The 13,664-nt window shown below is 36.8% G+C and overlaps 1 protein-coding gene across 1 annotated transcript; it reads left to right on the top strand.

Moving 5' to 3' along the window:
- The first annotated feature begins 11,373 nt into the window (after nt 1-11,373).
- On the top strand, nt 11,374-13,212 carry LOC126777868 (zinc finger protein 219). The gene has a single exon (XM_050501121.1). It carries the CDS (start codon nt 11,374-11,376, stop codon nt 13,210-13,212), a length of 1,839 nt encoding a protein of 612 aa, XP_050357078.1.
- The last annotated feature ends 452 nt before the right edge of the window (nt 13,213-13,664 follow it).

Raw genomic sequence — 13,664 nt, 5'->3', positions numbered from 1 at the left:
TGTTCAAGCCTACTTCATACGAAATTTCATCAAAAACGATTCAGTGGTAGTAGCCCCAAAAGCGTAACCAACAGACATAGTTACGTTCGCATTTTCGATATTATTATAGATAATATAGATTACAAGTCAATATATACATATGTGTATATGTTGGCTGTCCGATGGGTCAGCCTCTCAAACTCCAGGCTACTTCTGAGAATTTGTTGAGATAAATACTCGGTAACTTTATTTACCCGAACATCAGTATCTGCGGTTTTATAAACTAGCTTGACCATGCCGCAATGAGGCAGCGGTAACAGGAGCTTGAAGCCCACAAGTGCGTCATTTACGTGCTGATTGTTACTATCAACCACTCATCATTTCTTACAGCCCAACATTTTATTGCTGTTTTTTTATTCGGTTCGATGGTAACTGCCAGCCAGTGTAATTACAGGCGCAGGCATTACATCATTGGTCCCATAGTTACTGGCCAGATATAAAGCCAGAATTTATGGGTTTCACTCCCTAAAATAAGTATTATTTATTTAAAAAAAGAACAATTTTATCTGTAGTTCGCTTTTTTATCTAATCTTTATACTGCTAAAAATGAATATAGACCACCGTACTAATCAGTCGACATGTGATTTATCAAAACGATATTATTTTTTAAATATATAACCAATAGATTGGCAAATGGACTACTTGATGGTATGTGGTCAACACCTACCATACAACACATAAAAGAATTATTAATCACTTGGGAACTAAGATGTTATGTCCCTTTTGTCTGTAGTGACTCTGACTCACTCGCCCTACAAACTAGAACACAACAATAAGTATTACTGTTAGGCGGTAGGATATATGATAGTGGGTGGTACATACCCAAATTTGCACAAAGCCCTACCACCAAGTAAATCATCTATCATATTCGAGTTATGAGGGCTCGAAATTTTACAATCAGCCCTCGATTTAAAAATGTTCACAATTGACAATGATAATTATAAAATGTAGGCACCTGGCGGGGGTGTCCGTCTCCCGCCCCGACTGATTGAAAATAAATACGCGGTGACATAAGTACCGAATACCGATTATAGAAGTTATGGAGAGGCACGCGTCATTATTTTTATAATTTATGACATACTTATCTATCTATATTATTATTAAACCGATATCAATATAATTTTTAGGTTTTTTTTATCTTATTTTATATGTAATAAAAACGGGAATTTTTACTTTATCAGATACAGTCATTTAAAATAAAAACAAAATGCAAATTACAATATTAATCATAATTATTTTTATATATTTAAAGTAATAACCGATTTTGATTTTGGTCGTTAATTATTATTTATGTTTAAAATATATTTTTAGAAAGCTTAATTTTATTTAAGTTTAAGCTATTTTGATAATATTATTTAAACTACAATTATATATAAAAAAATATTTATTCTTCCCACCCAAAATCCTCAATATAATGTACACATATAATATTATAAGAGAATTAACCAATAACTGACGATGGGGTCGTTTTCACGCCATTGAAACAAAAACACCTATACTACATAACATATCAGATAACACGTCTGAGGAGATATAAAAAAAACCGTAACTTATGGACATTTTACCCAGTAACAGCCTGTTAATGTCCCACTGCTGGGCTAAGGCCTCCTCTCCCATTTGAGGAGAAGGTTTGGAGCTTATTCCACCACGCTGCTCCAATGCGGGTTGGTAGAATACACATGTGGCAGAATTTCAATGAAATTAGACACATGTAGGTTTCCTCACGATGTTTTCCTTCACTGTCGAGCACGAGATGAACATATAAACACAATTTAAGCACATGAAAATTCAGTGGTGCTTGCCCGGGTTTGAACACACGATCATCGATTAACATTCACGCGTTCTAACCATTTCGACTTTTTACTAGGCCATCTCGACTTTTTTTCCATTACAATTTAAATTCCACTAAAAACAAACGACCTACAAAACTAACATTTCGAATCCAAAAATATTCATAGTTCGCACAACAAAGTTACTTAAATTCGTTAAAGAAAATCAACGAAAGAAACCCGCCTAAAATATTACGTAAGCGAGAAACATTTGTTATAGCAAGCCGCTCCACGCATTCCGACTTTCCGACGCCCGCATGTCATAGCTGGTCCCATTATAAAATGGCCTTTTTATTTTATAACCAATCCCCCCCCCACACCCCCACCCGCCCGATATTTCAAACTTAACGACTGTATAAAAATATAGCACTCGAGTCGAAACTCGGATGTTTTCGGCTTATGTAATTGTATGGTATAAATAGTTTATAAGCTTTTGCGAATTTATGAAGCGATTTATTTTGTTAGGTTATTGACGGATGAAATTTGAATAAAAAATTAGTTGAGAAGAATTAATTATTTTATTTATTTCATAACGAACTTTGTGCAAGCTCGTCTGGGTAGGTACCAACTACTCATCAGATATTCTACCGCAAAACAGCAGTACTTGGAATTGTTGTGTTCCGGTTTGAAGGGTGAGTGATCCAGTGTTTATTACATGCACAAGGGACATAATATCTTAGTTCCCAAGGATGGTGGCGCATTGGCGATGTAAGCGATGGTTAACATTTCTTACAATGCTGATGACTTTGGGCGTTGATGACCACTTACCATCAGGCCATATGCTCGTCTACCTCCCTATTTTATATAAAAAAAGTTTGGTCTTCGATATCTGTCGTTTGAAAAAATAAAGTATTTTTAAGAAAGCTACGTATTTATTTCTCAGCTAAATCTAGATGATATAAGCTTTGCTTTGCTCCTAGTTGCCGCGTACATACAATTAAAATAATGGCTGGTGACAGATAACAGACATACAGAGTTACTCTTGCATTGAGAACTGACACACGGCTTAAGAACGAACAATTTATTTAAAAACATTAATAGTTTCGCGTACAGTATCGTACAGCGATTATATTATAGAAGCTGCCTGTCCCGATTTTGTACAAGTAAAATTCATGAAACACATCCCATTTCTACGCACATTTAAAGTTGAAATTTCCAACATTCCTTTCTTAGCGTATTTAAAATAAACTTATATAAAATTTTACCTTTGTAGACTCATTAGTTAATGCCATACGTTTATGGTCAGTCATGATAACAATTCGTTGTTGTAATTATTATAGGAATAATGTCGATTTTATGAAATCACATTATATATAAACGATACCAAAAAAACTTCGAACCTTGCCAAAAATGTTTCCAATTTTTTTATAACCGGAAAATTTTATCGTATTTATTATATACGAACAAAAAATACCTTTGTAAAAACTGTAATACACATTGTTTTACAAATTGTATCTGTTGTAAACAAAATGGCGTCCACCGAGTGACATTTATGTAGTCCGCGGGGCCTTGTAAATGTCAAATGTAAACCTTTATTATACCCGTGTTATTGGAATAGCGTTGTATAGAAAACTATTTCATCAGGGTAAGGAATGATGAGAAAGTAAATTAAAAATATTTTTGTTCTTATGAATTATAAAATATAAAAAAAAACTTAGTTTATTCGTTTGTATATAAAGGTGTTATTTTATTAACATAATTGTGACCTGAGGTCTCGCAGACCATGAGATTATCATGATATACCATATTTATTTATATATTCGTTTTGTCATGTAAATTAACCCTTACAGTTTGGCATTTGTTGTAGCCAGCTTCGGTGACTTGAAAAATCCAATGTTCATACTGCTAAGCTCGTAATACTTTGACTTGTGATAATATTCAAGTTATTGTTGTATTACGAGTCTTGTGGTCATTTTTCTTCATCATAAAACAAAATTAAATAACAGAATATAGTATAAATTTTTCCATTACTTCTGTGGAAGATAAAATCGTCTGTTGTCAAGTTAAACTATCACTATGTAGTCTGCTTTTAATTGCGATTATATCTTTATATGTGGGTGGGGGGGGGCATCAAGTGTTAGCTACCCTATATCCTTTTTTGTATCTGCAACATATGCAACATTTCAGGATCTGGGTTGAGTCGTTAAGACGTGATAGCATAACAAACAGACAAATAAATTAACAAACTCACTTTTGCCTTTATAATATTATTATGGATTATTATTTTGACGTTACCATCTCTCATATAATATCATAAAATAAATGTTATCAGCAAAGATATTTAATTCGATTGGATATCTAAAGAAAAGTAAAGTAACTGCCTGTTAATGTTCCACTGTTGGGCTGAGGCTTCCTCTCCCTTTGTAGGGAAGGTTTGGACCTCTACTAAGCAAATCTGGTAGAAATTAAGTTATATTAGACACTCACAAGTTTTCTCACGATGTTTTCATTCACCACCGAGCTTCAGCACCGAGTGAGAGATAAATTATAAACACAAATTAAGTACCTGAAAATTGGCTGGAATTTAGTCGGTGTTTTATTTATTGAATTTACTAGCGATTATTTCATTAAGCTATTTATGAAGTTTGACAAAACAATACACAAACTGTATTTATATAATATCCAACATGACAGGTCTTATTGTTTTTTTTTATGAAATAGGTAAGGGAGGGCAAATGAGGGGCCATCTAAATGGCCATCAACGCCCATAGGCATTAGCTACTTAAATATCTAAGGTGTCACTAACATTGGAAGCTGAGATGCTATGTCCTTTAAGCCTGGAGCTGTACTGCCTCACTCACTGTTCAAACTGGAACACAACAATGTTAAATACTGGTGTTATGCGGTAGAATATTAGATGAGTAGGTGGACCTAGACAAGTTTACCCAAAACCCGACCAAGTAAAGCAACCAAATCTCCAAATCGTTCATCACAAAATAGCTCGTTATATATCATAGTGTTAACTACCATCCTTTCGTTATTTACTTAATTTTTGTTAATGCTAATAAGACAATAAAATTAAATTCAATTCTATTATTTCCATAGATTAAGTTACATTATATATTACATTATTGACATATAATTTCCTTCTGCCGTTAATTGGAAAGCAAGTTTAATAGGCATACTTTATATTAAAACATAAGTTTATATATTAAAAATATAACGTTTAATTGATTTATTTTATTATTGTCAGAGTGTTGTGTGTGGTTATGGGATAAATTAAGAGGGAAAAAAAATCCTAACATTAATAAGGCGCTAGAAATTGCCATGTATCTTATGTTTATTATCAGCAAGAAAGAAAAGTAAGACATTCTTAATTTTACATTATACAAAATGTTTTATATTTTTTTGTTTTAATCACTGCTGGTTAAAATAAAAAAGGTTTTTTTTTGTGATGGTAACACGCAAATAGCCATAGACTGATAATTTTATTTATTATTTGTATAGATTCAAAGCTAAGCTTTCATTCCTTGAATTGATAATTTGATATTGAAATAATAAAGTTACAAGAAAAATTGGTAAGATTAATTGTTAGTCTTTTGTCCTGTTATCTATTTAATCTTTTATCTATTTATTCTGATCCCTCGTCACCTTTTTACCCCAGAACTGCGAGGCATCGAAAAGATCTGCAACCGTACGTAGTTGACGTATTTAAGACACGTGCGAAACGATTTGCTTCCTCATTTCTGATACGCACCGCCAAGGTCTGGAATACTCTCCCGACCTCCGTTTTCCCCACCACCTACAATATGGGACCTTCAAGTCTAGAGTGAATAGGCATCTACTAGGCAAGCGCGCTCCACCTTAGACTGTATCTCACTTTCCATCAGGTGTTAGAACAGTCAAGCGCTAGCCTATACATTTAAAAAAAAAGTAAAATTTATGCAAAATTTCATTTTGATCGGTTGAGTTGTTAAGATGTGAAACCATAACAAAAAAAAACAAACATCTTCGTATTAATAATATTAATGCGTATTATGCGTATGTAATAACTGTCTCGTTGGTCTAGTAGCTTGAGGTAAGGCCGCAGACCCGGAGACCCCGGTTCCCAGTTCAGTTAATAACCCAATTCCCAGGTCGGTTAATAAAAAGTTTATGGTTTTTTCTGTCAGAAAATTCTCAGTAGCAGCCCGGAGTCTGGAAGTTGGAAGTGTGTATGTACACACCCGTGCCTCGGAAAGTACGTAAAGCCGTTGGTCCTGCGCCTGATTTCTTTCCTGTCGTGTCGGATTGCCATCCCATCGGATTATGAGAGTTTGAGAATAAAGAGTGCACCTGTGTTAGCACTATAATATCTCCTGCGTAGTTAGCTAATCTCGGTACGGAGGACATTATTATTATTATTATTATAAAACACATACACGCACACATTAATCAATTGATTTCAAAATGGTATAAAATGTTAAAACAATTTTGAAATCTCGTAAAAACCAAATACAACCTTTTCTGATTTATTTACGTACAGATAAAAAATCTTAATTTATTTAACGTATTATACGTATGTATAAAAAATACACGTTTAAAAAGAAAATCAAATAACGCTATTGATATAAACATTTCGCGAAGTAATTAAACTTGTTTTTGAAGTTAATATTAAACTTTTTACTTGCGCGGAAAAAAAAACAGGGCTAATGAAAAAAAGGCGCCAACGGGCTTGCCGCAGTTTGTTTATAAGGCAAATAATAATACGCAACTTCCTTCGTATATTTCGTTAACAGAAAAATGTTGAAAAAAAAATATTTCCGAAGAAAGTTGAACTTAAATTTATTACTCCATTACTCTTAATCATAATTGTGGGAGCGAGACGGTGGTCTATCGAGGTTATGGGATGTGTAAGGGGGACGGTGATAGGGCATGACCGGTAGTTGGAAAGGGAGAGCGATGTTTACAGAGGCGCCGCGCCCTTTTGATAGTGTTTCCAAATTTTAGGAAAGCATCGCGTATTGTTTGCTGTAAGAGTCGGCTTCTATGGGGTTGATTGATTTTATAGATAAATTTTATTGCGTTATGGAAGCAATACGATAATACAGTTTATTTTATCACTGATAAACAGTGAAGTTAATACTGTATAGTGTTCGAAATAACTTTATAAAGAAAAAAAACATATATTTATAATTTTGTAATACTACAGAAAAATAATCTTAAAAGTAAACATATTTATTTCAAATTTGATTATTTGTTACAGTTTAATTGAATAAAATATTTTACAGTATTTATTTTATGTTGAGTACATTTTAAGCTTTAGTTTTCGTAATTTCTGCTTAATATTATTAGTACGCCATGTAGCCCCTGCTTAATGTAATGCACCGGCCCCTGATCAAACTATCGAACCGTAGGGGTGCACGGGTGGGGTGAGATTTTTGCCATTTTCCACAAAAAAAGTACATCGCTCGAGTTTTTACTTAAAATACAACAGTTTTGGGCGCACGCGCATACGGTAGCACGTGCCATGAAATATTTGAATTCCGAAATACGTTCGACGCTATTATTTGTCAATTTGAAAATCGAACATAATTGATTTGTTTAAAAAAAAAAAACTGTTTTTTTGTGTAATGTTATTTCGATGATGGTGATAAGATAGTGTGTGAACAAATGAAAGACGAAATTGACTTCAGAAGTGATGAGAGGTGATTATTCTTATTGGAATCTATTTTTAATATTAAATAAACATGGTGTCGTGGAAATTGACCATTTTATTCATATGCTATGCGATAATTTACAATCAAAAGAGTTGCTATAATTAAAAATATTGTATCATTACCGTAATAGATCAATTTGAATACAAGTGTTATTTATCTATCAAGATCATAGAAAAGCGCGAAATTAGTATTCGTTAATTTTCAATTAGGATGTATAGATTCAGTTTCTTACCGGTTCTTCTGGATAGAATCTACATTTCGACCACTAGCTCGGTAGATGTAGGATAAAAAATATATTTTCAAATGACCATTTTAAGCCCTTGAATAATGTCATTTAAGGTGATAAATAATCTTAAATTTTAGCATTTCAAATATTCTAATTGATTAACAGATAATAAATAACATAGCAATACACACACATTACACTACAATATTAAATACAAGCGCTAATATAAAATTGTTCGAAATTAATGATAATTAAAAATTCTTATTTCATAAAAAGTTTTCTGAGTTAAACGCATATAGCAGTGCGGCCCATAAAAAAAACGAAACGCTCAATATCATATAAATTAAAAAAATATGTACATATTGTTTCTTATATGATGTATTCATAAGCGTTAGCTGCCCGGATGAATGCGCGTATCTATAGAATAATTTGGTTTTAACATCATAGGATAATAAAAATTTAGACCTTGAATTACATGGTTCATGTCTAAAGCCATAGTTCTCGTTTCGTTACTTTATTCGATATTTAATTGTTTTTATTTCACGAATGACGAGTATCGATAATTTAATATATTTTTTTATTAATTTAAATGATAACAAAAATAATTATGTTTCAATGATAGATTACAATATTTATTATATATGGAAATGAATTTATTTAATTAAGATATTTATAAGTCCACAATAGAGATTATTTAACGTCTGCGTCTAGAAATCTGATACTTTGAAAATATTGGTTTGTTTCATTCTTATCAAATGCAAAAAAAAAAAAAATTTGGACATTTCATGTTTAACGAGGAAAACTGGCTAAAAATTTTACTAGTAAGAAGTCGGTACGGGTTAGCTATCCGTGCTATTGACTAACAAAAGTATATACCGTACAGTAACACCCTGTTAATGTCCCACTGCTGGGCTAAGGTCTCCTCTCCCTTTGAGGAGAAGGTTTGGAGCTTATTCAACCACGCTGCTCCAGTGCGAGTTGGTAGAATAGACATGTGGCATAATAGCAATGAAATTAGACACATGCAGGTTTCCTCACGATGTTTTCCTTCATCATCAAGCACGAGATGAATTATATGCACAAATTAAGCACATGAAAATTCAGTGGTGCTTGCCCGGGTTTGAACCCACGATCATCAGTTAAGATTCACGTGTTCGAACCAATAGTATATAATAAAGTGAAATAGTCATTTAAAGTAAATAATGCTGCGGGTTTTTATATGATACATTACGGGCGGATGAGGTCAGCTGGCCGGATGAGGGCGTAAAATTAAAACATTTGTATGATTAAAAAAAATTTAAACAAAATCTCGCGTAGTAATTAATTTAAATAAAAATAAAACCATATTCATAAAGTCGGGACAAGCTGTCATATCTAAAATATTAGTTATTTTGTGTGTACATAATACATAAAGTATTATGCCTTATATATTTTGCTATACTTTTCAAATTTCTAATATCAGCTTCAAATTGTGTCATCTAAATTCATTAAATATTTTTAATCAATATCTATAAACACTAGCTGACCCGCGCCCACTTCGTTGGGCGATAAATATTTTTACTTGTAATCGATTGGCCGATCATTAATAACATTGACTCGCGTATTTGATTGTTTAAATGATCTCTTAAACTATGCAACGATAAAACAAACTGCAAAAAATGAATTTTATCTATATAAAATTTTCTTGGTAATAAAGCAATTTGTTTTTAAATAGATTGACGTGTTGTATATGAAAATGTCCGTCTAATATAAATATCATTCAATAGATTACGACACGGTTGCGGTTCCATACTTATGTCGTATTATCTCTTTAATCATTGGTCCAAATTATATGCAGTAAAAGAGAAAGGTCTTTTGTTTTAAACACTTGAGACGATAGGTTTACTTATTTTGATAATAATTCATAATTGTTGATAATATGACTAATAAACATCACCTAACGATTTAATTTTTTTTTTATTTAATAAAAACTACTTTTTTTTACTTAAATATAAAAAGTTAGAATGATGCTGTCGCTAACTTTTTCGTAGGCATTATTAAGCTCTATAACGTTTATCTAGAACTCAATCATATACCTCTCATCGTTAAGCGTTCGTAAGAAACCTTTTCGTTCTACTGCTTTTTCTCCGACTTACTTTGCAAATCCCACTACCGCGAAAAAGTCTTTTAATTTTTCGGGTATAATATATAGCCTATGACACTCATAAATGATGTGGCTTTCTATTGGTAAAAGAATTTTCAAAATCAGTTTAGTAGATCCAGAGATTACCTTTATTTTAATTTTTTTAACGCTGGAAAAACGCGTTACGCTTTTCCCCCACGGGAACAGTGGGGGGGTATGTGGGGCTCGCCGGTGTCCAAGACGCTGAGTGCGATCGAAACATTGGAATACCCACTAAAAAACTAGCAGGTACCCTTACGAGGAGCGCCACGGGATCGCTTTCGCATGCTACCGTGATCCAGATTACCTCTTACAACCTCGCAAACTTTACCTCTTTATAATATTAGTATATATTTATACATAATAGTGACATTTTCAATAATACTATTAATACTAAACTATTATAAAAAAATATTGCGATTTTTTGTGTGTGTGTGTTTGCGTCAGTATGTTTATATCAAAAAAGGTAACTGCCTCGATGATCTAGTAAATACCTTATAAGGCTGCAGACCAAGTCTAGAGTCGCGGAGAGTTCAATAACAAAGTTATTGAGTTACTGCCTAGAAATTCTCAATACCTACCAGCTCGAATACTGAACGAGTTGGATACTGGTGGTAGGGCTTTTTGCAAGTCTCTGGGTATAACCACCAATTCATCAGATATTCTACCGCAAAACAGCAGTACTTGGTATTGTTGTTTTCCGGTTTGAAGGGTGAGTGAGTCGGTGTAATTACAGGCATACATACAAGGGACATAAAATCTTGGTTCCCAAGGTTGGTGGCGCATTGAAGATGAAAGTGATGGTTAACATTTCTTACAATGCCAAAGTCTATGGGCGTTAGTGACCACTTACCATCAGGTCGCCCATATGTCGTCCGTTTACTTACTATATAAAAAAATATGGGGAAGAAAAGGTTTTAAATACATTTAATGATTACCAATAAATAGCTTGAATATAGTACTATATAATAGTACTAAATATAATCTTATGACGACTTTATTCACCAACTGTCAACAAATCTGGCGATCATAAAAGGGTTTTAGCGCTATGTATAAATGTAATCAAAAATCACTATTAAAATATCAAGCTCAGAAAGTACTATTATTATTTTTCTCAAAGTGAAGCCAGATTTTTGAAGTCGTGAATAAAATATATTTATTATATTACTACTGTAATAACTAAATATAATGTACTACTCTGTACATTTTACACGGAAATTAACGTCAACTTCTCTGTTATATCTAAAATTAATATTTGAAGATAAAATATAATATAATAAAGGTTCACAGCGAAAAATGGCGGGTTTTATCTGCACTATTGTTGATTGTTTTTTTTTAATGTATCTATTGTATCGAGTTTATGCATATACTCCATTATGTTTTTTATGCATTGTACCAGAAACCGTTAAGTGTAAATAGATATGTATTTATTAAATCTAACTGGACTTCAATTTCAATTTCAGATGCGGCGGTGACGCGATGTCGGTGGCGCCGGCGGTAAAGCGCGAGCGCGACTGTGCGAGCGGGGGCGGAGGCGCCACTGGTGGCGAAGGCGAAGGCGGCGGCAGCCCCGGCCGCAAGCGTCGCAAGCAAGCAGCGCCGGCGCGCGCGCATCCTCCGCCGTTAGATCTCCACACCAAGATGGCCGATATCTACAAGAGCGCGTTTGCATTCGGAGAGCTAACCCTGCCCGCTTTCGATCCTCTCGCCGCGTTCCGTCTACTGCCGCGCCATGATCCTCCGCGCATATTCAACCCAGAGGCCTACTGTGATCTCTGCTGCAAGGAATTCTGCAATAAATATTTCCTGAAAACCCATCGAGCTAACAAACATGGCATCTACGATGGTGAGCAGCAGCCCCATCCTGGTCTACCACCCCAAGTGCAGCCCTCGCCTCCACGACGTTCTTCTGACGAAGACTCTGGGGGCACACCGCGGCGACTCTCACCAGACTCTGCGAGGCGCGCTCGCGAGGCTGCCTTCCAACCTGATGTTCTGCGGCGACTTGGAGTGACAAACCCAGAAGCCTTTTGCGAAATATGTTGCAAGGAGTATTGTAACAAATATTTTTTGAGAACACATCGCGAACGGAGGCACGGTGTTCCTGTACATCGGTCACCCATTGCGGAACGATCACCGGCGGCGGTGACTCCACCAGCCGCTACAACACATTCATCTTCGCCATCTGCACCAACACCACCGAGAGTGCTTTCAATTCCACCACCTTACGATTCCGAAGAACCACTCGAAGTAAAAAGGGAACGAGAAGATCGAGACGAGTTTGAGGCAGTATTGCGAGAAGGGCAAACAAGCCCGTTGAATTTGATCGTAGAGGAGCGTGGAGGGGCGTCTCCCGGCTCCGCGAGCGAAGAACTGCGAAAGTTGCAGACTATGATATCACAACTAAACGAGCTCGCAGCAGAACGGCTCGCTGAGGAGCCGAACGAAACCCCACGACCACCTTCTTCTTCACCACCACCCCAGGATGAACGACGATCTGGAGGAGCTGGTTCCAGTTTTTGTGAAATTTGCAATAAAGAACTATGCAATAAATATTTTATGCGAACTCATATGCAACGTATGCATGGTATTTCATTAGAAAGTGGAACGCAACTAGGCGGCGTGACCTGCGATATTTGCCATAAAGAGTTATGCAGCAAGTACTTTTTACGAGTTCACAAGCACAACACCCACGGTATCCCTGCACCGCCCTCACCAGCCAATGCGTCACCGGCCGAACCCTGTCCGTTGTGCTCGCGTCGTTTCCGTGGGCCGAGGGCGTTGCGGGCCCATCTACTCGCAGAACATGCGCCACCTACGCGACCGCCTCCACCGCCACCGATGCCTCCGCGTCCTCTAGACTTACTTGCTCGTGACAAGCCCTACGCCTGCGCTTACTGTCCCTTCACCACGGAGGTATTAGCTTTCCTGTTTGCTCACGAACGAGCACACATACAACGTGCAAACGAACAAGCAGAAAACGTTGAGCCAGAGGGAGAGGTCACAACTGAAGAACCGAGCGAAAGTGGTGAAATTGGAGGAGAGATGGATGGCGAGATGGACGCGTACTCGTGTTCACGCTGCGAGTTCCGCGCCGAAGGGTTTGCGGCACTGGAGGCACACGTGAGAGCGACACATGGTGGTGCAGGTGCTCTGCTGGCAGTGCCCCGAGCGCCGCGAGCACCTCTGACCATGCAGCCGTTCGTGCTGGAGGAAGCGGGCGGTGCGCTGAGTCTGTTGCCGGCGCTCGTGTTCCTGCCGGTGCGACGTCGTGCGACCCGCCGCGCCACCGTCACGCTCACGCTGACGCCCGCCTAGCCGCGCCGCCAGTCTTCTAGAGCGGCCGGCGCCGGCCCGACCCGTGCGCGTCCGCGGCCGACGACTACACCGCCCGCGGACGCGCTCGATCGCCGTACTGACTACATTTAATGCTGTGTGCCTTCGAGCGATCGCCGAGAGATAAGAGACGTGATCGTTCACGAGGAGCTGTCCGCGGCCGCCCGCCCGAGCGCTTCACCGCGTGGCGGCCCCCGCCCTCTTTTTTTGACAGAGTCTAACTTCGTATATTGAGAATTATATTCACGGGTGATATATGAAACGTTGCCGCTTATGAATCGGTTAATTTATTATCTCCTCGACGTTGGGTCGGTCCGAGACGAGTTTTTGAAACGTCGATTTCGATCGGGAGAAGAAATACACCCTAGGATTAGTTATTATTATTTAAACGATACGTATTTTATCCGTGAGTACGTACTCACGATAGCGTCGTA

The sequence above is a fragment of the Nymphalis io genome, chromosome 24, assembly GCF_905147045.1.
Source record: "Nymphalis io chromosome 24, ilAglIoxx1.1, whole genome shotgun sequence".
NCBI lineage: Eukaryota > Metazoa > Arthropoda > Insecta > Lepidoptera > Nymphalidae > Nymphalis > Nymphalis io.
This window is presented reverse-complemented; position numbering and strand designations above follow the sequence as displayed.